This window comes from Oncorhynchus kisutch, linkage group LG10 (genome assembly GCF_002021735.2).
Source record: "Oncorhynchus kisutch isolate 150728-3 linkage group LG10, Okis_V2, whole genome shotgun sequence".
Taxonomy (NCBI): domain Eukaryota; kingdom Metazoa; phylum Chordata; class Actinopteri; order Salmoniformes; family Salmonidae; genus Oncorhynchus; species Oncorhynchus kisutch.
Window position 1 is genome coordinate 9,628,505 of NC_034183.2, and position 27,941 is coordinate 9,656,445.

At 46.3% G+C, this 27,941-nt stretch overlaps 1 protein-coding gene across 2 annotated transcripts; it reads right to left on the bottom strand.

Moving 5' to 3' along the window:
- LOC116375789 (alpha-ketoglutarate-dependent dioxygenase alkB homolog 3-like) lies at window positions 1-27,757 on the bottom strand. Of its 2 annotated transcripts, none has more exons than XR_004211153.1 (3): window positions 27,688-27,757; window positions 12,336-12,428; window positions 1-214 (listed from the first exon to the last, which is right to left on the bottom strand). XR_004211153.1 is itself a non-coding variant. In XM_031833034.1 (3 exons), the coding sequence occupies exons 1-3, from the start codon at window positions 13,491-13,493 to the stop codon at window positions 68-70; spliced, it is 321 nt and encodes a 106-aa protein (XP_031688894.1). In that variant the 5' UTR covers window positions 13,494-13,930; the 3' UTR covers window positions 1-67. The 2 variants fall into 2 exon arrangements, 1 of the variants encoding a protein (XP_031688894.1); XM_031833034.1 differs by lacking the exon at window positions 27,688-27,757 and adding an exon at window positions 13,413-13,930.
- Between the last annotated feature and the right edge of the window lie 184 nt (window positions 27,758-27,941).

Here is a 27,941-nt window from a genome sequence, read left to right on the forward strand (position 1 = left end):
TTTATTATTAATATCTTATTTATATTTCTTTATATATTTTTTCCCCGTGGCAGTCCCAGCCAGAGTGTTAAGTGTGAAGGTGTGTGTGGGACAGACAGTTGTTTGGGGATGGTAGTCCGGTGCCTGGTATCTGTCCCTCAGGCTCTGGGTACATGGTGCAGAAGGTCAGGTTGATACGAGGCCCTCGGTCGTGGTACTCTTTAGCCATTGAATGCTGATGAAGACACAAAAACAAGGATTTTGACTGAACTGCGTTAATCAAGCACCTCCACTATGCTATTTTGTTATAGAATAATAATACAGTAGACACTTTTATCCATGCACACGTTTTACCTACAGGTTGTCCCAGGAATCAAAAACACTATCCTGGCGTTGCAAGAGCCACGCTCTACCAACTGAGCTACAGAGAACCATAGCTTTAAGAAGCCTCCCCACAGCTGGATTTTTCATGTTGGGAAGACACAGTACACACACAGCTCACACACTGTATACAAGACAGACAGACAGACAGTAAGATCAGTACTTTGACCCACTGTTCTTTGGCATCATATCAGAAAATGGAGACTGAAATGGACTAGTGTCCTCTCTCTTTCTGCAGGCAGGCAGGCAGGCAGGCAGGCAGGCAGGCAGGCAGGCAGACACTCTGTACACGTCTAACTGACTTGGCAGACATAGTCCCACTTTTCCCCTCCTAGCTCCAACCAAAATCAGCCTGTTGTTTATCTAAAAACTGTCACCAGGGAATGGATCTTGGCGAAGACGAACTCTCAGTCCGGATTTAGACGGGACTGTTACCATGTACTGTATATTGTTTTTTTTGTGTTGTGGTTTTCATGCCCCTGAGCTTCCAACCTGCACACTGATTTTTATTTATCTGAATTGTTGTTTGTCACTTTCTGTGGTGCAAATAAGTTCAACAAAACTAAACTACCACAGTGGTTACACAGGAAGATCTGTACCCCAGTCTAAATATTTAGTGGACGTTTCAAACAGACGGTGAATTAATTAGACGCTGGGTGGGTTACTATGAAAAGAAACTTGATTCAGTGGGAGCCAGGTGAGCTATGGCAGACTAACTCCTGCAATCCACATGGTCCTTTTCTGAATTCTCGGAGCGGGATGGGACTCCTGTCAGATTTTTGGCATAAAACGCAGCCGACCTTTTGTCTCAGTATGTTTCTCTCTCTTTCTGTCTCTTTAAATTAAGGATTGGGCCTTTTTACTGGTGCTTCTTTTACGATCCAGTGTCAAGGCCAGGAAACCACGGTAACTGACTGTGGAGCAGAAGAGATAATACAGAGAGGAGGAGAGAGAACACTGGGTGGAGGAGGAGGAGGGAGAGAGAGCGAGAGAGAGAGAGAGAGAAGAGAGCGCAGAGAGAGAGAGAGTAGAGAGTAGAGAGAGAGAGAGAGAGAGAGAGAGAGAGAGAGAGAGAGAGAGAGAAGAGAGTGAGAGAGAGAGAGAGCGAGAGAGAGAAACAGGTGGAGGAGGGGATAGAGAGAGAGTAGAGAGTAGAGAGAGAGAAGAGAGAGGAGGAGAGAGAACACTGGGTGGAGGAGGAGGAGGGAGAGAGAGAGAGAGAGAGCGCAGAGAGAGAGAGAGCGCAGAGAGAGAGAGAGTAGAGAGAGAAGAGAGAGAGAGAGAAACAGGTGGAGGAGGGGATAGAGAGAGGACACCAGGTGGAAGAGGGGAGAGAGAGGACACCAGGTGGAAGAGGGGAGAGAGAGAACACCAGGTGGAGGAGAGAGAGAGAGAGAGAGAGCGCAGAGAGAGAGAGAGTAGAGAGTAGAGAGAGAGAGAGAGAGAGAGAAACAGGTGGAGAAGGGGATAGAGAGAGAGTAGAGAGTAGAGAGAGAGAAGAGAGAGAGAGAGAAACAGGTGGAGGAGGGGATAGAGAGAGGACACCAGGTGGAAGAGGGGAGAGAGAGGACACCAGGTGGAAGAGGGGAGAGAGAGAACACCAGGTGGAAGAGGGGAGAGAGAGAACACCAGGTGGAGGAGAGAGAGAGAGAGAGAGAGAGAGAGAGAGAGTAGAGTAGAGAGAGAGAGAGAGAAACAGGGTGGAGGAGGGGATAGAGAGAGGACACCAGGTGGAAGAGTGGAGAGAGAGGACACCAGGTGGAAGAGTGGAGAGAGAGAACACCAGGTGGAGGAGAGAGAGAGAGAGAGAGAGAGAGAGCGCAGAGAGAGTAGAGAGTAGAGAGAGAGAGAGAGAGAAACAGGTGGAAGAGGGGATAGAGAGAGGACATCAGGTGGAAGAGGGGAGAGAAGAGAGAACACCAGGTGGAAGAGGGGAGAGAGAGAAAAAACAGGTGGAAGAGGGGAGAGAGAGAGAGAGAACACCAGGTGGAAGAGGGGCAGAGAGAGAGAACACCAGGTGGAAGAGGGGATAGAGAGAACACCAGGTGGAAGAGGGAGAGAGAGAGAACACCAGGTGGAGGAGGGGATAGAGAGAGGACACCAGGTGGAAGAGGGGAGAGAGAGAGAACACCAGGTGGAAGAGGGATAGAGAGAACACCAGATGGAAGAGGGGAGAGAGAGAGAACACCAGGTGGAAGAGGGGAGAGAGAGAACACCAGGTGGAGGAGAGAGAGAGAGAACACCAGGTGGAGGAGGGGATAGAGAGAACACCCAGGTGGAAGAGGGGAGAGAGAGAGAACACCAGGTGGAAGAGGGGATAGAGAGAACACCAGGTGGAAGAGGGGAGAGAGAGAGAACACCAGGTGAGAGGGGAGAGGGAGAGGAGAGAGAACACCAGGTGGAAGAGGGGAGAGGAGAGAGAACACCAGGGTGGAAGAGGGGAGAGAGAGAGAACACCAGGTGGAAGAGGGGAGAGAGAGAGGACACCAGGTGGAAGAGGGGAGAGAGAGAGAACACCATGTGGAAGAGGGGAGAGAGAGAACACCAGGTGGAGGAGAGAGAGAGAGAAACACCAGGTGGAGGAGGGGATAGAGAGAGGACACCAGGTGGAAGAGGGGATAGAGAGAGGACACCAGGTGGAAGAGGGGATAGAGAGAGGACACCAGGTGGAAGAGGGGAGAGAGAGAGAACACCAGGTGGAAGAGGGGAGAGAGAGAGGACACCAGGTGGAAGAGGGGAGAGAGAGAACACCAGGTGGAAGAGGGAGGGAGAGAGAGAGGACACCAGGTGGAAGAGGGGAGAGAGAGAGAACACCAGGTGGAGGAGAGAGAGAGAGAACACCAGGTGGAGGAGAGAGAGAGAACACCAGGTGGAGGAGGGGATAGAGAGAGGACACCAGGTGGAAGAGGGGAGAGAGAGAGAGAACACCAGGTGGAAGAGGGGAGAGAGAGAGGACACCAGGTGGAAGAGGGGAGAGAGAGAACACCAGGTGGAAGAGGGGATAGAGAGAGGACACCAGGTGGAAGAGGGGAGAGAGAGAGAACACCAGGTGGAGGAGAGAGAGAGAGAACACCAGGTGGAGGAGAGAGAGAGAACACCAGGTGGAGGAGGGGATAGAGAGAGGACACCAGGTGGAAGAGGGGAGAGAGAGAGAGAACACCAGGTGGAAGAGGGGAGAGAGAGAGGACACCAGGTGGAAGAGGGGAGAGAGAGAACACCAGGTGGAAGAGGGGATAGAGAGAGAACACCAGGTGGAGGAGGGGAGAGAGAGAGAGCGAACACTGGGTGGAAGAGAGAGAGAACACATCCAGAGAGAGAGGACTTGCATCCAGACCACAGCACACCCAGCCACATCCACACCCCCACCCCAATCAATCAACACCCCCCCCCCCACGTCAACCATGCCCACACCCCATTTAGGCCCCCTCAGATCAGACCTATGCCCCCCTGCCCACCCCATGCACCCCACCCCCGCAAAGAGGGCCTCAACATGGAAGTCACACACACGCCCAGGCAGTGAGTGGGCAAACAGGCCCAACCCCCACTCTTACACTAGCCCAAGCCAATGGCATGTACCAGATGCCTTTGGCCTAAAGAGCAGGAACCTTGACTTCATCAAATAAATCAGAAATACAGACATTGTCATCCTACAAGAAACCTGGTATAGAGGAGATGGACCCACTGGTTGCCCTCTAGGTTACAGAGAGCTGGTAGTCCCATCCACCAAACTATCAGGTGTGAAACAGGGAAGGGACTCAGGGGGTATGCTAATTTGGTATAGAGCAGACCTAACTCACTCCATTAAATTAATCAAAACAGGAACATTTTACATTTGGCAAGAAATTCAAAAGGAAATGATCTTAACAGAGAAAAATGTCCTGTGTGCTACCTATATCCCCCACTAGAATCCACATACTTTAATGAAAACAGATTCTCCATCCTGGAGGGGGAAATCAGTAATTTCCAGGCCCAGGGACATTTACTAGTCTGTGGCGACCTAAATGCCAGAACCGGACAAGAACCTGACACCCTCAGCACACAGGGGGACAAACACCTGCCTGCAGGTGACAGACAGCATTCCCTCCCCCATATGCCCCCCTAGGCACAACTATGACAACATAACCAACAAAAACGGGTCACAACTCCTGCAGCTCTGTCGCACGCTGGGTATGTACATAGTCAATGGTAGGCTTCGAGGGGACTCCTAAGGTAGGTACACCTATAGCTCATCTCTTGGCAGTAGTACTGTAGACTACTTTATCACTGACCTCAACCCAGAGTCTCTCAGAGCATTCATGGTCAGCCCACTGACACCCCTATCAGATCACAGCAAAATCAAAGTCTACTTGAACAGAGCAATACTCAATCGTGAGGCATCAACGCCAAAGGAACTGAGTAATATTAAGAAATACTATAGATGGAAGGACTGCAGTTTGGAAACGTACCAAAAAACAATTAGGCAACAACAAATGCAATCCCTTTTAGACAATTTCCTGGGAAAAACGTTCCACTGAATAGTGAAGGTGTAACCTTGGCAGTAGAAAATCTTAACAGTATATTTGACCTCCCAGCTTCCCTATCAAATCTAAAAATCTCAAATAGAAAACCGAAGAAAATTAACAACAATGACAAATGGTTTGATGAAGAATGCAAAAATCTAAGAAAGAAATTGAGAAACCTGTCCAACCAAAAACATAGAGACCTACGTCTACGCCTTCACTATGGTGAATCACTAAAACAATACAGAAATACACAACGGAAAAAGAAGGAACAGCACGTCAATAAATGCATTTTAAAAAAATATTCTCATTTTGTCTGTCATAGTTGAAGTGTACCTATGATGAAAGTTACAGGCCTCTCTCATCTTTTAAGTGGGAGAACTTGCACAATTGGTGGCTGACTAAATACTTTTTTGCCCCACTGTATCAATTGTACAAACAGACTGCTTTGTATACATTCAAATTGGTTGTGCGTGTGTGTGTTCCCATTGGAACAAGCTAGTTTGGGAGCGCCTCCGGTAGTAGTCGTTAGCGTCAGAGCAATGAGTGATAAAATCCAGATTTAGTCCGTATGGCCAAACGGTACTCTTTCTGTCGGTCAATATTAACTTCTAGAGCAGAGAGCCAGTAAGGTTAGAAATGAGAAGATATTCATTCCGCATACCGCGCTAAACCAGTGTGGACTGACAACAGGCATATCCGTATTATGTCGCTCCGGTCAACATAACGCTAGCAAGTATGGCGAATAGTTTAATGTGAGACGTCACTAGTAAACCCACCCTTTCCAGGGTAAAAGGGACCCTATTTTGTGCTTGGAAGTGAGATTTCTGAACAAAGTAGGGTTAGCTTGCACGAGATGCTAAGCTAACAAAAGGGGGGGGGGGACATTTTTCACTTCCTGTGTTCCGTTTAAATTCCTCCGCCTTGCGGGACGGAAGTCCCGCACTTTGTACTTCCGTTTGATTTCAGCATTCTGCATCACTGGTGGTGAAGAACCGCAAGTACATCTCTTAAAAGGAGTGGTGGAAATCCAAATGTGGATCACGTTAAAATAATCCAGCAATCTCAATTGATTGGGTCTCATTCAATTTATTTATTTAAGTTGTCGGACATACCTTTCTAGGTTCTTCCAATTAAATGAGACACCTTAAACTTAGCAATAGTAACCTAGATGAACCAACTTCCCAGGTTAATTTAAAGTTTAATTCCCAGATAGCCTATCCAGGTATGATCTATCGACCACTCCACCACTATCAACCCCTCCACCACTAGACACCTCCACCACTATCAACCCTCCACCAGTATCGACCCATTCACAACTATCGACCCCTCCACAACTATCTACCCCTCCACCATAATCAACCCCTACACCAATATCGACCCCTAAACAACTATAAACCCCTACACCACTATCGACCCTAAACAACTATAAACCCCTCCACCACTATCGACCCCTCCACCACTATTCACCACTATAAACCCCTCCACCACTATTCACCACTATCAACCCCTCCACCACTATCGACCCCTACACCACTATAAACCCCTCCACCACTAACCACCACTATCGACCCCTCCAACACCATCCACCCCTCCACCACTATCGACCCCTCCACCACTATCGACCCCTCAACCACTATCGACCCCTCAACCACTATCGACCCCTCCACCACTATCGACCCCTCCACCACTATCGACCCCTCCACTACTATCGACCCATACACCACTATAAACCCCTCCACCACTAACCACCACTATCGACCCCTCCAACACCATCCACCCCTCCACCACTATCAACCCCTCCACCACTATCGACCCCTCCACCACTATCGACCCCTCTACCACTATTGACCCCTCCACCATTATCAACCACTATCCACCCCTCCACCACTATCGACCCCTCAACCACTAGACCCCTCAACCACTATCGACCCCTCAACCACTATCGACCCCTACACCACTATCAACCACTATCCACCACTATTAATCCCTCCACCACTATTAATCCCTCCACCACTATCAACCACCATCGACCCCTCCACCACTATCCACCCCTCCACCACTATCCACCCCTCCACCACTATCCACCCCTCCAACACTATTAATCCCTCCACCACCATCGACCCCTCCACCACCAGACCCCTCCACCACTATCGACCCCTCCACCACTATAGACCCCTCCACCACTATAGACCCCTCCACCACTATAGACCCCTCCACCACTATAGACCCCTCCACCACTATCCACCCCTCCAACACTATTAATCCCTCCACCACCATCGACCCCTCCACCGACCCCTCCACCACTATAGACCCCTCCACCACTATAGACCCCTCCACCACTATAGATCCCTCCACCACTATAGATCCCTCCACCACTATAGATCCCTCCACCACTATAGACCCCTCCACCACTATAGACCCCTCCACCACTATCCACCCCTCCACCACTATAGACCCCTCCACCACTATAGACCCCTCCACCACTATCCACCCCTCCACCACTATAGACCCCTCCACCACTATCCACCACTATCGACCTCTCCACCAGTGTGGGTTTTGTCCTGTCAAGGTTGACCCCTCCACCCTCCACCAGTGTGTCTGGGAACTCTTTTTTTTAATTCCATCACACAGCCTTCTTACTGTATAAGAAAGAATTACCATAACAGTGACTCACAAATATGTACAGTATGGTATGGGGTGGTACTGTGCCTTCAGAAAGTATTCGTACCCCTTGACTTATTCCACATTTTGTTGTGTTACAACATGAATTCAAACTGATTCAACGTATCTTTTCTCACCCATCTACACACAATAGCCCATAATGACAAAGTCATAATGTGTTTTTAGACATCTTTGCACATTTATTGAAAATTAAATACAGAACTATCTCATTCACATAAGTAGCACACTTCTGAGTCAATACTTTGTAGAAGCAACTTGGGAAGCGATTACATCTGTGAGTCTTTCTGGGTAAAAGCCTCTAAGAGTTTTCCCACAACTGGATTGTGCAACATTTGCCCATTATTTTTTTCAAAATTCTTCAAACTCTTTCAGATTGGTTGTTGATCATTTGCTCTACAACTATTTTCAAGTCTTGCAATAGGTTATCAAGTAGATTTAAGTCAAAGCTGTAACTGTAACTCAGCCACTCAGGATAATTCACTATCTTCTTGGTCACTCAGGATAATTCACTATCTTCTTGGTCACTCAGGATAATTCACTATCTTCTTGGCCACTCAGGATAATTCACTATCTTCTTGGCCACTCAGGATAATTCACTATCTTCTTGGCCACTCAGGATAATTCACTATCTTCTTGGCCACTCAGGATAATTCACTATCTTCTTGGCCACTCAGGATAATTCACTATCTTCTTGGCCACTCAGGATAATTCACTATCTTCTTTGCCACTCAGGATAATTCACTATCTTCTTGGCCACTCAGGATAATTCACTATCTTCTTGGCCACTCAGGATAATTCACTATCTTCTTGGCCACTCAGGATAATTCACTATCTTCTTGGCCACTCAGGATAATTCACTATCTTCTTTGCCACTCAGGATAATTCACTATCTTCTTGGTCACTCAGGATAATTCACTATCTTCTTTGCCACTCAGGATAATTCACTATCTTCTTTGCCACTCAGGATAATTCACTATCTTCTTGGTCACTCAGGATAATTCACTATCTTCTTGGTCACTCAGGATAATTCACTATCTTCTTGGCCACTCAGGATAATTCACTATCTTCTTGGCCACTCAGGATAATTCACTATCTTCTTGGCCACTCAGGATAATTCACTATCTTCTTTGCCACTCAGGATAATTCACTATCTTCTTGGTCACTCAGGATAATTCACTATCTTCTTGGTCACTCAGGATAATTCACTATCTTCTTGGTCACTCAGGATAATTCACTATCTTCTTGGTCACTCAGGATAATTCACTATCTTCTTGGCCACTCAGGATAATTCACTATCTTCTTTGCCACTCAGGATAATTCACTATCTTCTTTGCCACTCAGAATAATTCACTATCTTCTTGGTAAGCAACTCCAGTGTAGATTTGTCCTTGTGTTTTAGGTTATTGTTAATTCATCTCCCAGTGTCTGGTGAAAAGCAGACTGAACCAGATTTTGCTCTAGATTTTTGCCTGTGCTTAGTTCCATTCCATTTTTTTATCCTAAAAAACTCCCAGTCATTAACGATTACAAGCATACCCATAACATGAGGAAGCCACCACTATGCTTGAATATATGAAGAGTGGTACTCAGTCATGTGTTGTGTTGTATTTGCCCCAAACATAACATTTTGTATTCAGGACAAAAAGTGAATTGCTTTGCCAAATTTTTTGCAGTATTACCTTTAGTGGCTTATGGCAAACAGGATGCATGTTTTGGAATATTTGCATTCTGTTCAGGCTTCCTTCTTTTCACTCTGTCAATTAGGTTAATATTGTGGAGTAACTACAATGTTGTTGATCCATCCTCAGTTCTCCTATCACAGCCATTAAACTAACTGTTTTAAAGTCACCATTGGCCTAATGGTGAAATCCCTGAGAGGTTTACTTCCTCTCCGGCAACTGAGTTAGGAAGTACGCCTGTATCTTTGTAGTGACTGGGTGTATTGATACACCATCCAAAGTGGAATTAATAACTTCACCATGTTCAAAGGGATATTCAGTGTCTGCTTTTTTAAATTTTCACCCCTCTACCAATAAGTGCCCTTCTTTGCGAGGCATTGGAAAACCTCCCTGGTCTTTGTGGTTGAACCTGTGCTTGAAATGAATTTCTCGACTGAGGGACCTTACAGATAATTGTATGTGTGGAGTACAGAGATTAGGTACAGTGCCTTGCGAAAGTATTCGGCCCCCTTGAACTTTGCGACCTTTTGCCACATTTCAGGCTTCAAACATAAAGATATAAAACTGTATTTTTTTGTGAAGAATCAACAACAAGTGGGACACAATCATGAAGTGGAACGACATTTATTGGATATTTCAAACTTTTTTAACAAATCAAAAACTGAAAAATTGGGCGTGCAAAATTATTCAGACCCCTTAAATTAATACTTTGTAGCGCCACCTTTTGCTGCGATTACAGCTGTAAGTCGCTTGGGGTATGTCTCTATCAGTTTTGCACATCGAGAGACTGAATTTTTTTCAAGGGGGCCGAATACTTTCGCAAGGCACTGTAGTCATTCAAAAATCATGTTAAACACTATTATTGCACAGAAAGTTAGTCTACACAATTTATGTGACTTGTTAAAGCACATTTTCGATCCTGTACGTATTTAGGCTTGCCATTACAAAGGGGTTGAATACTTATTGACTGAAGAAATTTCAGCTTTTCATTATTAATTAATTTGTAAAACATTCTTACAATAAAATTCCACTTTGACATTATGGGGTATTGTGTGTAGATCAGTGACACACAACATTTAATCCATTTTAGATTCAGGCTGTAACACAACAGAATGTGGAAAAAGTCAAGGAGTGTGAATACTTTCTGAAGGTGCTGTACTAGCTTACTGACACACACACACACACACACACACACACACACGTACAGCGTGACAGTTGTAAAATCATACTGCAATTTTCCACTCATAAGTCTCTTGCACAGATGTATTCCTTTAGTCTCAGAATGTTCTGTCTTTCCCCAAGGAACACAATCTCCTGTTCTCTCTCTGTGTGTGTGTGTGTGTGTGTGTGTGTGTGTGTGTGTGACCATAATCACTACACCATCTCCTCCTCCATGAACATCCACTCCCTCTCACTCTCCTAATAAATTATTTTCTGATAGAAAAGTCCAGAACCACAGAGACAGACATTACGTTCTTGTTCCAGAACCACAGAGACAGACATTACATTCTTGTTCCAGAACCACAGAGACAGACATTATTTTCTTGTTCCAGAACCACAGAGACAGACGTTACGTTCTTGTTCCAGAACCACAGAGACAGACGTTATGTTCTTGTTCCAGAACCACAGAGACAGACGTTACGTTCTTGTTCCAGAACCACAGAGACAGACATTAGGTTCTTGTTCCAGAACCACAGAGACAGACATTACATTATTGTTCCAGAACCACAGAGACAGACATTACATTCTTGTTCCAGAACCACAGAGACAGACATTATGTTCTTGTTCCAGAACCACAGAGACAGACATTAAGTTCTTGTTCCAGAACCACAGAGACAGAAGTTACGTTCTTGTTCCAGAACCACAGAGACAGACGTTGCGTTCTTGTTCCAGAACCACAGAGACAGACATTAGGTTCTTGTTCCAGAACCACAGAGACAGACATTAGGTTCTTGTTCCAGAACCACAGAGACAGACATTACATTCTTGTTCCAGAACCACAGAGACAGACATTACATTCTTGTTCCAGAACCACAGAGACAGACATTACGTTCTTGTTCCAGAACCACAGAGACAGACATTATGTTCTTTGTTGTCTGATAAGTCAACGTCTCCCACGAGGACGAAGCCTGTGATCACACACAATATAATGAGAGCAGCACACACACACACACACACACACACGGTTAGCACTAGCAGTCTGCTAACTGGGTTTTGTTTGTCCTGGCAAGGTTGATATTAGCGTAGGATTTTGAATACCGAAACATTTTCCATTGGCTTAGATCAGTGTTTCTCAACCTTAAAATAAACTCTGACACTTTTACATCGATGGGAAAGTTTGAAATGCTGAATGATGTCAGTCACCCTTGTCGGCTTAATGAGATATGTTGAATAATGTCAGTCACCCTTGTCGGCTTAATGAGATATGTTGAATAATGTCAGTCACCCTTGTCGGCTTAATGAGATATGTTGAATAATGTCAGTCACCCATGTCGGTTTAATGAGATATGTTGAATAATGTCAGTCACCCTTGTCGGTTTAATGAGATATGTTGAATAATGTCAGTCACCCTTGTCGGTTTAATGAGATATGTTGAATAATGTCAGTCACCCTTGTCGGTTTAATGAGATATGTTGAATAATGTCAGTCACCCTTGTCGGTTTAATGAGATATGTTGAATAATGTCAGTCACCCTTGTCGGTTTAATGAGATATGTTGAATAATGTCAGTCACCCTTGTCGGTTTAATGAGATATGTTGAATAATGTCAGTCACCCTTGTCGGTTTAATGAGATATGTTGAATAATGTCAGTCACCCTTGTTGGGTTAATGAGATATGTTGAATAATGTCAGTACCCTTGTTAGGTTAATGAGATATGTTGAATAATGTCAGTCACCCTTGTCGGGTTAATGAGATATGTTGAATAATGTCAGTCACCCTTGTCAGCTTAATGAGATATGTTGAATAATGTCAGTCACCCTTGTCGGTTTAATTAGATAATAAACAGAAAGACTGGCTTATCTTCATAAATGAGAACAAGGTTAACATTGCATTATGTTCAATGACTTATCACGGCAGTGTGAGGTCACGACAACAGAAATGATGTGGCTACCTGCCTGTCATCCTGTGTGGCTCTTTCCATCATCAGCAGAATGCCATGAGTCCTAGGGATCCACAGTCTCTCCATGTATGAGTAGTCTCCCTCCTCCACACAGAGAGAGAGAGAGAGAGAGAGAGAGACAGAGAAAGAGAGAGACAGAAAGAGAGAGTGAGAAAGAGAGAGAGAGAAAGAGACCGACAGAGAGAGAAAGACAGAGACAGAAAGACAGAGAGAGAGAGAGAAACACACAGAAATAAAAACCCATCAACTGAGATTGGAGTAGGAACTATATCATGAAGTATGAGTGAAATCATTTATAAAAATTGTATAAACAATGTATAAACGGTCAGGATGTAGGCCACGGTAATCTATGGCCAACATAACTGTCATATTCATACTTGTACCCATGGGGGTACATAGACATTCCATAGGGGGTACTTAGCCTTTCCATAGGGGGTACTTAGCCTTTCCATAGGGGGTTCTTAGCCTTTCCATATGGGGTACTCGGCCTTTCCATAGGGGGTACTCGACCTTTCCAATGGGGGTACTCGGCCTTTCCATAGGGGGTACTCAACCTTTCCATAGGGGGAACTCAGCCTTTCCATAGGGGGAACTTAGCCTTTCCATAGGGGGAACTTAGCCTTTCCATAGGGGGAACTTAGCCTTTCCATAGGGGGAACTTAGCCTTTCCATAGGGGGAACTTAGCCTTTCCATAGGGGGAACTTAGCCTTTCCATAGGGGGAACTTAGCCTTTCCATAGGGGGAACTTAGCCTTTCCATAGGGGGAACTTAGCCTTTCCATAGGGGGAACTTAGCCTTTCCATAGGGGGAACTTAGCCTTTCCATAGGGGGAACTTAGCCTTTCCATAGGGGGAACTTTGCAAAACCCATTAGAACACAGGCCTACTGAGGGTGTATTTCTGGGGTACTCCGAACAGAGCAAAATGGGATTGGGGTACAGTTGAGAATCACTGTTTTAACCTTATCCTTACACTATTGCAACCAATGTCTCCTCCAGTGTTATAGGTGCTGTGTGTGGAGGCTGAACACCCTCATATCTCCCAGTCGCTCCCATCCCTCTTCCTCACCTCCCACCTCTTGGTCCCTGCCATACAGGTGGGGGCTGCTTGCGGAGGCTGAACGCCCTCATATCTCCCAGTCGCTCCCATCCCTCTTCCTCACCTCCCACGTCCTGGTCCCTGTCATACAGGTGGGGGCTGCTTGCGGAGGCTGAACGCCCTCATATCTCCCAGTCGCTCCCATCCCTCTTCCTCACCTCCCACGTCCTGGTCCCTGTCATACAGGTGGGGGCTGCTTGCGGAGGCTGAACGCCCTCATATCTCCCAGTCGCTCCCATCCCTCTTCCTCACCTCCCACGTCCTGGTCCCTGTCATACAGGTGGGGGCTGCTTGCGGAGGCTGAACGCCCTCTTATCTCCCAGGCTGAAGGAGGCGATTATGGGCTGGGTGACCAACGTGGCCTCGTCGTCACTGTGCCAGACTATGCTGTGCTTGCTGTTCCTGTACAGGTTACCAGTGATGGAAAAAGTACTCAATTGTCCTACTTGAGTAAAAGTAAAAAGGTACCTTCATAGAAAGCTACTCAAGTAAAAGTGAAAGTCACCTGGTAAAATCCTACTTGAGTAAAAGTCTAAAAGTATTTGGTTTTAAATATACTTAAGTATCAAAAGTAAATGGAATTGCTAAAATGTACTTAAGTATCAAAAAGTAAAAGTATAAATCATTTCAAATTCCTTATATTAAGCACATCAGACAGCACAAATCGTCACGTTCTGACCTTAGTTCTTTTGTTATGTCTTTGTTTTAGTATGGTCAGGGCTTGAGTTGGGTGGGTTGTCTATGTTTGTTTTTCTATGTTGTGTTTTGTGTTTGGCCTGGTATGGTTCTCAATCAGAGGCAGGTGTCGTTAGTTGTCTCTGATTGAGAATCATACTTAGGTAGCCTTTTCCCACCTGTGTTTCGTGGGTGATTGTTTTCTGTTATGTGTCTGTCACCTTACAGAACTGTTTCATTTCGTTCTCCTTTGTTATTTTGTTTAGTGTTCTCTGTTTAATAAATAATATGATAAACACTTACCACGCTGCGCTTTGGTCCGATCCTTGCTACTCCTCCTCAGACGAAGAGGAGGAAAGCCGTTACAGAATCACCCACCACCAAAGGACCAAGCAGCGTGGTATCGGGCAGCAGCAGAAATCTCTGGACTCCTGGACATAGGAGGAGATTTTAGACGGCAAGGGACCCTAGGCACAGGCTGGGGAATATCGCCGCCCCAGGGAAGAGCTGGAGGCAGCCAAAGCAGAGCGGCAGCATTTTGAGGAGTTGGCACGGCAGCGCAACAGAGACGAGAGGCAGCCCCAAAAATGTATTGGGGGTGGCACACAGGGAGTTTGGCTAAGTCAGGTAGGAGACCTGAGCCAACTCCCCGTGCTTACCGTGGAGAGAGGCGGACCGGGCAGGCACCGTGTTATGCCGTGAGGCGCACGGTGTCCCCTGTGCGCAGACATAGCCCTATGTGTTACATCGCAGCGCCTCGTATCGGCCGGGCTAGAGTGGGCATAGAGCCAGGTGCCATGAAGCCGGCTCAGCGCATCTGGTCTCCAGTGCATCTCCTCGGGCCGGGGTACATGGCACCAGCCCTACGCACGGTGTCCCCGGTTCGCTAGCACAGCCCAGTGCGGTCTGTTCCACCTAGCCGCACTGGCCTGGCTACGGGGAGTATCCAGCCAGGTAGGGTTGTGCAGGCTCGGTGCTCGAGACCTCCAGTGTGCCTCCACGGTCCAGTCTATCCGGTGCCTCCTCCATGCACCAGACCTCCGGTGGCAGCCCCACACACCAGGCTGTCTCTCCGTCTCCTCCCTCCTCCCTGTCCTGAGCTGCCAGAGTCGCCCGTCTGTCCTGAGCTGCCAGAGCCGCCCGTCTGTCCTGAGCTGCCAGAGCCGCCCGTCTGTCCTGAGCTGCCAGAGCCGCCCGTCTGTCCTGAGCTGCCAGAGCCGCCCGTCTGTCCTGAGCTGCCAGAGCCGCCCGTCTGTCCTGAGCTGCCAGAGCCGCCCGTCTGTCCTGAGCTGCCAGAGCCGCCCGTCTGTCCTGAGCTGCCAGAGCCGCCCGTCTGTCCTGAGCTGCCAGAGTCGCCCGTCTGTCCTGAGCTGCCAGAATCGCCCGTCTGTCCTGAGCTGCCAGAGCCGCCCGCCGCCCGCCGCCCGCCACACCCACCCAGACCCTCCCCTATAGGTTTAGGTTTTGCAGCCGGAGTCCGCACCTTTGGGGGGGGGGAGGTACTGTCACGTTCTGACCTTAGTTTTTTTGTTAGGTCTTTGTTTTAGGTTGGTCAGGGCGTGAGTTGGGGTTGGGGTTGTCTATGTTCGTTTTTCTATGTTGTGTTTTGTGTTTTGCCTGGTATGGTTCTCAATCAGAGGCAGGTGTCGTTAGTTGTCTCTGATTGAGAATCATACTTAGGCAGCCTTTTCCCACCTGTGTTTGGTGGGTGATTGTTTCCTGTTTTGTTGTTTGTGTCCATTCAGGACTGTTTGGGTTTTTTCGTTTTCATTCACTTTGTTATTTTTCTATTTTGTCGTGTTCAGTGATTATTAAAGTATCATGGACACTGACCACGCTGCGTATTGGTCCGATCCTTGCTACTCCTCCTCAGACGAAGAGGAGGAAATCCGTTACACAATAAAAAAAATTGACACGCTCCAACACTCAGACATAATTTAAAAACAAAGCATTTGTGTTTAGTGAGTCCTCCAGATCAGAGGCAGTAGGGATGACCAGGGATGTCCTCTGTTTAGTGAGTCCTCCAGATCAGAGGCAGTAGGGATGACCAGGGATGTCCTCTGTTTAGTGAGTCCTCCAGATCAGAGGCAGTAGGGATGACCAGGGATGTCCTCTGTTTAGTGAGTCCTCCAGATCAGAGGCAGTAGGGATGACCAGGGATGTTCTCTGTTTAGTGAGTCCTCCAGATCAGAGGCAGTAGGGATGACCAGGGATGTTCTCTGTTTAGTGAGTCCTCCAGATCAGAGGCAGTAGGGATGACCAGGGATGTTCTCTGTTTAGTGAGTCCTCCAGATCAGAGGCAGTAGGGATGTTCTCTGTTTAGTGAGTCCACCAGATCAGAGGCAGTAGGGATGACCAGGGATGTTCTCTGTTTAGTGAGTCCACCAGATCAGAGGCAGTAGGGATGACCAGGGATGTCCTCTGTTTAGTGAGTCCTCCAGATCAGAGGCAGTAGGGATGTCCTCTGTTTAGTGAGTCCTCCAGATCAGAGGCAGTAGGGATGACCAGGGATGTCCTCTGTTTAGTGAGTCCTCCAGATCAGAGGCAGTAGGGATGACCAGGGATGTCCTCTGTTTAGTGAGTCCTCCAGATCAGAGGCAGTAGGGATGACCAGGGATGTCCTCTGTTTAGTGAGTCCTCCAGATCAGAGGCAGTAGGGATGTTCTCTGTTTAGTGAGTCCACCAGATCAGAGGCAGTAGGGATGACCAGGGATGTCCTCTGTTTAGTGAGTCCTCCAGATCAGAGGCAGTAGGGATGTTCTCTGTTTAGTGAGTCCTCCAGATCAGAGGCAGTAGGGATGACCAGGGATGTCCTCTGTTTAGTGAGTCCTCCAGATCAGAGGCAGTAGGGATGACCAGGGATGTCCTCTGTTTAGTGAGTCCTCCAGATCAGAGGCAGTAGGGATGACCAGGGATGTTCTCTTGATAAGTGTTTGAATTGGACCATTTTCCTGTCAAAATGTAACGAGTACTTTTGGGTGTCAAAGAGAATGTATGGAGTAAAAAGCATATTATTTTCTTTAGGAATGTAGTGAAGTAAAAGTACAGATACCCCCAAAAACGACTTAAGTAAAAAATACTTTAAAGTACTTTACACCACTGCAGGTTACACAGCAGAGAATTGAAGCGGTGGTCGCTCGCCTTCTCCACGGCGGAATGCAGGGTGACCAGCAACAGGTGCCACTGATGGAGGGAAGGATGGAGGTAGAGACAGAAGAAGACAGGTGAATAGAGGGAGGTTATGTACTGTGGATAGATGGGTTTTGAACTCATGTTAGATGTTTATAGTACTTTTTACCCCCCACTATGTTTACAGTATTATTGATAACTTAGGAGGTCGTAGGGTCAGGGTCAGTCTGTAGATCAGCTGTTGTGTTAGCAGTACTGGTGTACACATCAGGGAGGTCGTAGGGTCAGGGTCAGTATGTAGATCAGCTGTTGTGTTAGCAGTACTGGTGTACACATCAGGGAGGTCGTAGGGTCAGGGTCAGTCTGTAGATCAGCTGTTGTGTTAGCAGTACTGGTGTACACATCAGGGAGGTCGTAGGGTCAGGGTCAGTCTGTAGATCAGCTGTTGTGTTAGCAGTACTGGTGTACACATCAGGGAGGTCGTAGGGTCAGGGTCAGTCTGTAGATCAGCTGTTGTGTTAGCAGTACTGGTGTACACATTGGCAGAGAAATGGAGGAAAATATGGGAACAAGAAATGGGTAGAATGAGGGAGAGCGGAAGAAAGAGAATCTGGGAGAAGGGTGAGAGACAGATAAAGTGCTTTGTGGTTGAGACGCAGTGCTCATTCAATTCAGTTAAATTCAATTCAACTTTCCCCTCATGAGTCAGAGGTTTGTATATCAGACCTGTGCGTTGGTGTCTATAGTAGAGCGGGCGTACGTGTAAGGCACTTCTCCATACCAGCAGGGTAACCACCTTTAACACCTCTCTATACCAGCAGGATAACCACCTTTAACACCTCTCTATACCAGCAGGTTAACCACCTTTAACACTTCTCTATACCAGCAGGTTACCCTGGGCTCCTCATAAGCCTCACCTGTAACACAGAAACAGTGCAGTCCTACTACAATAACCTGTCCTTGGATAGCCTAGTGATATAAGCACATCTTCTGTAGATACACAGGTGCACACATACCCACAACCACTTACGGTAGTGCACAGTCACACACACACACACACACAGCTGCTTCAATAGAGCTAGGCAGCCAGGGACAAGTACAAAGTATCTATATTGCTACTGTACTGTATTTGGGTCAGGGGTATTTGACAAAGACGAGAGATTACGACTAGGTGGAGCTCTGGCAAGAATCAGAATAATATAGTCTAGTTATATAAAACAACCAAAGTGTTTATTTTCAGGTCCCGATGACTTAACTGTAATGGTGATGTGTACTTGTAATATATTTAGTATTTATAGCTATATTTTGTTATGCTTTTACTGTTGAAAAGCGATATCCCAGATATAAATACAACAAAGTACACACACTAACGTGAAAAAAATAAATTAATTGGGAGCAAAATTTATATAGAGAGATTTTTTTACAGAACTGCAAACATCAAGGAGTTGGTCTGACGGGAATCCCTGATGGCATCGCCCCCCCCCCAACCCCCACACACACACGAGAACAAAAAGTACAAAAATAATCATTATTGTCATCATTGTTATTAACATCCATATTTGGTAGTGTGTGGGCTGGGTAATGTGGTCAGTATGTGTGTGGGCTTTGTTTCACTCCAAGGGCGACACTTTCACGGTGCCATCAAAATGTTTCCACCAAACGTGGGAAACCTGCAACTCCAAAGGTAATCTTTATAAAAAACCCTGCAACTCCAAGGTAATCTTTATTAAAAAAAAACCTGCTTCATTTCTCCTTTCTATGGAAGCAGGGCACTAATTACATTTCTCAAAGAGCTCCATTTGGGCATTTTATTAAAGAAAACAATCCCTGAAGCCAAAATGTCATTCCACTGACCCCTGAGTTTAGACTTCACAGTACACACATCAGACCCAAAGCAAATATTTACACACAATGTCATTTATTACAGCTCAAAACAAAGCCTTCAACTGTACCCATAAAAAGATGATATCGGGACAACTGTACCCATAAAAAGATGATATCGGGACAACTGTACCCATAAAAAGATGATATCGGGACAACTGTACCCATAAAAAGATGATATCGGGACAACTGTACCCATAAAAAGATGATATCGGGACAACTGTACCCATAAAAAGATGATATCGGGACAACTGTACCCATAAAAAGATGATATCGGGACAACTGTACCCACAAAAAGATGATATCGGGACAACTGTACCCATAAAAAGATGATATCGGGACAACTGTACCCATAAAAAGATGATATCGGGACAACTGTACCCACAAAAAGATGATATCGGGACAACTGTACCCACAAAAAGATGATATCGGGACAACTGTACCCACAAAAAGATGATATCGGGACAACTGTACCCACAAAAAGATGATATCGGGACAACTGTACCCACAAAAAGATGATATCGGGACAACTGTACCCACAAAAAGATGATATCGGGACAACTGTAACCACAAAAAGATGATATCGGGACAACTGTACCCATAAAAAGATGATATCGGGACAACTGTACCCACAAAAAGATGATATCGGGACAACTGTACCCATAAAAAGATGATATCGGGACAACTGTACCCATAAAAAGATGATATCGGGACAACTGTACCCATAAAAAGATGATATCGGGACAACTGTACCCATAAAAAGATGATATCGGGACAACTGTACCCATAAAAAGATGATATCGGGACAACTGTACCCATAAAAAGATGATATCGGGACAACTGTACCCATAAAAAGATGATATCGGGACAACTGTACCCATAAAAAGATGATATCGGGACAACTGTACCCATAAAAAGATGATATCGGGACAACTGTACCCACAAAAAGATGATATCGGGACAACTGTACCCACAAAAAGATGATATCGGGACAACTGTACCCACAAAAAGATGATATCGGGACAACTGTACCCACAAAAAGATGATATCGGGACAACTGTACCCACAAAAAGATGATATCGGGACAACTGTACCCACAAAAAGATGATATCGGGACAACTGTAACCACAAAAAGATGATATCGGGACAACTGTACCCATAAAAAGATGATATCGGGACAACTGTACCCACAAAAAGATGATATCGGGACAACTGTACCCATAAAAAGATGATATCGGGACAACTGTACCCATAAAAAGATGATATCGGGACAACTGTACCCATAAAAAGATGATATCGGGACAACTGTACCCATAAAAAGATGATATCGGGACAACTGTACCCATAAAAAGATGATATCGGGACAACTGTACCCATAAAAAGATGATATCGGGACAACTGTACCCATAAAAAGATGATATCGGGACAACTGTACCCATAAAAAGATGATATCGGGACAACTGTACCCACAAAAAGATGATATCGGGACAACTGTACCCATAAAAAGATGATATCGGGACAACTGTACCCACAAAAAGATGATATCGGGACAACTGTACCCATAAAAAGATGATATCGGGACAACTGTGCCCATAAAAAGATGATATCGGGACAACTGTACCCATAAAAAGATGATATCGGGACAAAGTGTCAACAGAACTCTACTTAGTCATAGGCTCTCGTCCATATGGCATCCTATTCCCTTTACAATGAGCGCACTACTTTGGACCAGGACCAATGAGCTCTGGTCAAAAGTAGTGTACTTAATAGGGTGCAATTTGGAACACTATTTATAGTCTCGCTTGAGTAGGAAAAATTGAGTCAACACACAGCAAGGCTATATAGGTGTGTGTGTGTGCACATAGTGTGTGTGTGTGTGTGTGTGTGTGTGCACATAGTGTGTGTGTGTGCGTGTGAGAGTGTGCACATAGTGTATGTGTGTGTGTGCATGAACATAGTGTGTGAGTGTGTGTGCACATAGTGTGTGTGTGTGTGTGTGTGTGTGTGTGTGTGTGTGTGTGTGTGTGAGAGAGTGTGTGCGTGTGAGAGTGTGCACATAGTGTATGTGTGTGTGTGTGCACATAGTGTGAGTGTGTGCATGCACATAGTGTGAGTGTGTGTGTGTGTGTGTGCGTGCACATAGCGTGTGTGTGCGCATAGTGTGTGTGTGTGTGTGCACTAGTTGTGCCCCTCCCCCATTGCCTCTAGATGTCTCATTTGACTCCCGCGTTGACACCATGTGAGGGGATGTGGCCTGGCGGCCATGTTCTTCCTGCAAATGTTTGTTTGGCCTTAATGCTTTTTAGTCATGAGCTCCTTCCTGTTGTTGTCCTCGCCCGTTCTCAGGTCTGTTTAATGCTGGTCCGACCAATCTGATTCCACCCTTCAAGATTGATTCAATCACGTGGACTGGGATATGTTCAGGATAGCCTCAGACAACAACATTGATGTATACGTTGAATCAGTGAGCGAGTTTATTAGCAAGTGCATCGGTAATGTTGTACCCATGATGACTATTAAAACCTTCCCCAACCAGAAACAATGGATTGATGGCAGCATTCGCACAAAACTGGAATAGCGAACCACTGCTTTTAATCATGGCAATGCGACCGGAAACATGACCGAATACAAACAGCGTAGCTATTCCCTCCGCAAAGCAATCAAACAAGCTAAGCGTCAGTATAGAGACAAAGTAGAGTCGCAATTCAACAGCGCAGACACGAGAAGGATGTGGCAGGGTCTACAGTCAATCAGAAATTACAAAAAAAGAAAACCAGCCCCGTCGCGACCACGATGTCTTGCTCCCAGGCAGACTAAACACCTTCTTTGCTCGCTTTGAGGACAATACAGTGCCACTGACACGGCCCGCTACCAAAACCTGCGGGCTCTCCTTCACCGCAGCCAACGTGAGTAAAACATTTAAACGTGTTAACCCTCGCAAGGCTGCAGGCCCAGAAGGCATCCCCAGCTGCGTCTTCAGAGCATGCGCAGACCAGCTGACTGCTGTGTTTACGGACATTTTCAATCAATCCTTATCCCAGTCTGTTGTTCCCACATGTTTCAAGAGGGCCGCCATTGTTCCTGTTCCCAAGAAAGAGGAGGTAAGGGCCCTCGGAGTGTGGTGTCAGGAAAATAACCTCAAACTCAATGTCAACAAAACAAAGGAGATGATAGTGGACTACAGAAAACAGCAGAAGGAGCTCCCCCCCTATCCACATCGACGGGACAGCAGAGGGAGCACCCCCCTATCCACATCGACGGGACAGCAGAGGGAGCACCCCCCTATCCACATCGACGGGACAGCAGAGGGAGCACCCCCCTATCCACATCGACGGGACAGCAGAGGGAGCACCCCCTATCCACATCGACGGGACAGCAGAGGGAGCACCCCCCTATCCACATCGACGGGACAGCAGAGGGATCACCCCCCTATCCACATCGACGGGACAGCAGAGGGAGCACCCCCCTATCCACATCGACGGGACAGCAGAGGGAGCACCCCCCTATCCACATCGACGGGACAGCAGAGGGAGCACCCCCCTATCCACATCGACGGGACAGCAGAGGGAGCACCCCCCTATCCACATCGACGGGACAGCAGAGGGAGCACCCCCCTATCCACATCGACGGGACAGCAGAGGGAGCACCCCCCTATCCACATCGACGGGACAGCAGAGGGAGCACCCCCCTATCCACATCGACGGGACAGCAGAGGGAGCACCCCCCTATCCACATCGACGGGACAGCAGAGGGAGCTCCCCCCCATCCACATCAACGGGACAGCAGAGGGAGCTCCCCCCCTATCCACATCGACGGGACAGCAGAGGGAGCACCCCCCTATCCACATCGACGGGACAGCAGAGGGAGCACCCCCCTATCCACATCGACGGGACAGCAGAGGGAGCACCCCCCTATACACATCGACGGGACAGCAAAAGGAGCTCCCCCTATCCACATCGACGGGACAGCAGAGGGAGCACCCCCCTATCCACATCGACGGGACAGCAGTGGAGAAGGTGAAAAGTGTTAAGTTCCTCGGCGTACACATCACGGACAACATGAAATGGTCCACCCACACAGACAGTGGTGAAGAAGGCGCAACAGCGCCTCTTCAACCTCAGGAGGCTGAAGAAATGTGGCTTGTCAGCAAAAACACTCACAAACTTTTACAGATGCACAATCGAGAGCATTCTGTCGGGCTGCATCACCGCCTGGTATGGCAACTGCTCCACCCAGAACCGTAAGGCTCTCCAGAGGGTAGTGAGGTCTGCACAACACATCACTGGGGGCAAACTACCTGCCCTCCAGGACACCTACACCACCTGATGTCACAGGAAGACCAATAAGATCATCAAGGACAACAACCACCCGAGCCACTGCCTGTTCACCACGCTATCATCCAGAAGGCGAGGTCAGTACAGGTGCATCAAAGCTGGGACCGAGAGACTGAAAAACGTATATCTCAAGGCCATCAGACTGTTAAACAGCCATCACTAACATTGAGTGGCTGCTGCCAACATTCTGACTCAAATCTCTGGCCACTTTAATAATAACAAATTGGGTGTAATAAATGTATCACCAGCCACTTTAAACAATGCCACTTTATATGTTTACATACCCTACTATACTCATCTCATATGTATATACTGTACCCTATACCATCTACTGCATCTTGTCTATGCCGCGCGGCCATCGCTTATCCATCTATTTATATGTTTACATACCCTACTATACTCATCTCATATGTATATACTGTACCCTATACCATCTACTGCATCTTGTCTATGCCGCGCGGCCATCGCTTATCCATCTATTTATATCTACATATTCTTATTCATTCCTTTACACGTGTGTGTATAAGGTAGTTGTGAAATTGTTAGATTACTTGTTAGATATTACTGCACGGTCGGAACAAGAAGAACAAGCATTTCGCTACACTCACATTAACATCCGCTAACCATGTGTATGTGACCAATAACATTTGATTTGATACGGTGTCTCTCTGAATGATGAAACGTGGATTGATCCAGATCCACTGAGAGAGACAGATGGGGAAATCTGATGCAACGTCATTTATGGCTGGGTTCCAATTAGATTTAAATGGTCTTTCCTTGTCTCTTTTCCTTCCGTGACCACTCGTTTGAGAACACCTGTCCAGATCGATAAAGGCTATCTATCTAGGTACAATGGCGGAAGTGGAACCCTATCTAGTCCTACCGTTTTTTGCTCACAAAGGGAAGGAAACAAAGAAAGGTGGCTAGCTTCGGGAATAGGAAGGGTTATTCGAGATCGAATGGGTCAGCCGTACAGGTATGGTCTCCATGACAATAACATTCCAATGCCAACATGGCACCCATTCCATAAACAGTTTGCTCACCTCTGTAGGCTATATGAATGGCTGCATGTTGTAACACTTAGAGACATGACTATCATGACTGTTGATATACCCTGTCTGTAAGTTGGTCTTCCGAGACCAGGGCAGCTCTGCTAGCAGTTTACTGAAGGTCCAGTAAGCCTCCTCTGATGGTAGCAACCCAGGGATCAGCCTCAGTCTGGGGGGAGTAGAGGATTGCAGTTTAAACGGGTAGAAGGCAGATCGTTGAAGGGAGAACCAGTTTAAATGGGTAGAAGGCAGATCGTTGAAGGGGGTAGGAGGCAGATCTTTGAAGGGGGTAGAAGGCAGATCGTTGAAGGGGGAATCAGTTTAAACCGGTAGAAGGCAGATCGTTGAAGGGGAAAGTAGTTTAAACCGGTAGAAGGCAGATCGTTGAAGGGGGTAGAAGGCAGATCGTTGAAGGGGAAAGCAGTTTAAATGGGTAGAAGGCAGATCGTTGAAGGGGGAGGCAGTTTAAATGGGTAGAAGGCAGATCATTGAAGGGGGTAGAAGGCAGATCGTTGAAGGGGGAAGCAGTTTACATTAGTGCTGCAGGATGCAAATTTCTGTTTGAAAAAGCTAGCCTTAGCTTTCCTAACTGACTGTGTGTATTGTTTCCTGACTTCCCTGAAAAGCTGATTATCGTGGGGACCATTCGATGCTAGTGCAGTCCGCCACAGGATGTTTTTGTGCTGGTCAAGGGCAGTCAAGTCTGGAGTGAACCATGGGCTATATCTGTTCTTAGTTCTACATTTTTTGAAAGGAGCATGCTTATTTAAGTTAGTGAGGAAAGCACTTTTAAAGAACAACCAGGCATCCTCTACTGACGGGATGAGGTCAATGTCCTTCCAGGATACCCGCGCCAGGTCGATTAGAAAGGCCTGCTCGCAGGAGTGTTTTAGGGAGCGTTTGACAGTGATGAGGGGTGGTTGTTTGACCACGGACCCATAACGGACGCAGGTAAAGAGGCAGTGATCGCTGAGATCCTGGTTGAAAACAGCAGAGGTGTATTTAGAGGGCAAGTTGGTCAGGATGATATCTATGAGGGTGCCCATGTTTACGGATTTGGTGTTGTATCTGGTAGGTTACTTGATCATTTGTGTGAGATTGTGGGCGTCTAGCTTAGATTGTAGGATGGCCGGGGTGTTAAGCATATCCCAATTTAGGTCACCTAGCAGTACGAACTCTGACGATAGATGGGGGGGCAATCAATTCACATATGGTGTCCAGGGCCCAGCTGGGAGCTGAGTGGGGTCTATAGCTAGAGGCAAAAGTGAGAGACTTATTTCTGGAGAGATGGATCAAAGAAAGCAGAAGCTCTAACTGTTTTGTCACAGACCTGGATAGTATGACAGAACTCTGCCGGCTATCTCTGCAGTAGATTGAAATTCCGCCCCCTTTAGCAGTTCTGTCTTGACGGAATATGTTGTAGTTGGGGGTGGAAATCTCAGAATTTTTGGTGGCCTTCCTAAGCCAGGATTCAGACACGGCTAGGACATCAGGGTTGGCTAGAGGGTGCTAAAGTGGTGACTAAAGCAAACTTAGGGATGAGGCTTCTGATGTTAACATGCATGAAACCAAGGCTTTTACGGTTGCAGAAGTCAACAAATGAGAGCGCCTGGGGATATGCAGGGCCTGGGTTAATCTCCACATCACCCAAGGAACAGAGGAGTAGGATGAGGGTACGGCTTAAGGCTATAAGAACTGCTCGTCTAGCGCGTTGGGAACAGAGAATAAAAGGAGCAGATTTCTGGGCATGGTAGGATAGATTCAGGGCATAGTGTAGAGACAAGGGTATGGTAGGGTGTGAGTACAGGGGGGGTAAACCTAGGCATTGAGTGACGATGCTGTAAAACATCTGCTGTTCCACTCCCCTTGCTGCAGGTGGTGGATTGGCACTTGGTTTCACAACACTGCTGGTGGGAACTGCTCCTACCAAAGAAAATGTATAATTATGCCTCCATATGACTATTTAAAAACAATCATATGACCATGGATAGAACTTCCATTAACAGTTGAAGAGTTGGGCTTGTATTCAAAGGGTCTCAGAACAGGAGTGCTGATCTAGGATCTGCCCCCACCCTGTCAAAATAATCATATTAATTATGATTATTCTATTCTGAAAGGTAAAACTGATCCTAGAGCAGACTATTTGAAACGCTTTGTGAATATGGGCCCTGGTTTAATTTAGTTAGTGTGGCTGACCTCAGACTGGCGCAAAGGTTCAAACCTGTTGAACATGTTTTTTTTGGGGCAGTGGTTTGGCCCACGAACCCTGGAATGCTGACGTTTATCACCTCTGGTTGAGGATCACGATTAGAGGTCCCAAGAGGGTTGAAACCAGTCTGAAACAAGCAGTCACTTTTTAGCTTGCATATACCCCCACCCAGAGGTCAACTTTGGGTAACAACATCAAACTGCAAGTTCTCTGAAGCTAGCAAGCCGGTTGTATTTAAATGTATTTGGACAGACAAGAACACAGTTTAGAATAAAAATGCATTGTATAAATTGCATTATTTTATCAGCTACCTACAAGTTAACTAGCTAGGACTTAGTAGGAAAAAACAAATATTTTTATAACAAAAAATAGACCACAGCCTGTCGCTTCCAATGGAAACAAGCAAAGAGGTGGGCAGAGCAAAGCACAAGCTAGCGAGATCCTATTGGCGCGTTCTAATAGATATTTGCATATTTCAGTTAGGGAACGCCTACTCTGTGAAGTGCGTGTGCAATAATTCAATTTGCCTTTGCACTCCTAAACAACGCAATTTAAAAAAAAAACTTTGGCAAAGGGTAGAGTTAAAAAAAAAAAAAATGTGTTCAGCACATATTCTAGTTTTGGGAACAGAACACTGTATTGAGATCAAATGTTTCATTGATGAGAATATGTGCAGAATTTCGGCCAAAATCCATCTCGTTCCATCTTCTCCCACTGTCCGAAAATGGGCTTCGTCGTGTAAACGCCAAGCAGATGCTTCACATTTACACGTCCAGTGAAATATCTGTCTCATTGTTATATCTTTGACACAAATAGCATGGTGGCTAGTTAGCATGTTTAGCTAGCTACTAGGCTACTAACTTACAGGTTGATTAATATGTATCACTCGATTCGAACATGGTCTATGAAGGTCTCTAAACATATTTTGGATAAATTAAATATAACTTCCTTGCTTGTTTGTTACTTACCAAATGTATTAGAGAAAAGTAAAAGCTGGCTAGCTAAATAACAGCTCTGTCATGTGTGACATGAAATAAGTCCCCCTGGAACATCAACTAAATTCATGGTTCCTATGTACTTATTTTGCAGTCCTCAACAGTCCAACAATTTTACAGTGTAGTCCCAAAATAATATTATCTATTTAAAGCCATAAATGTTATATCATATATAACAAATAGTCAGAATGTGACATTGTGAGGCTCTCTCGGTTTGGTTCATATGT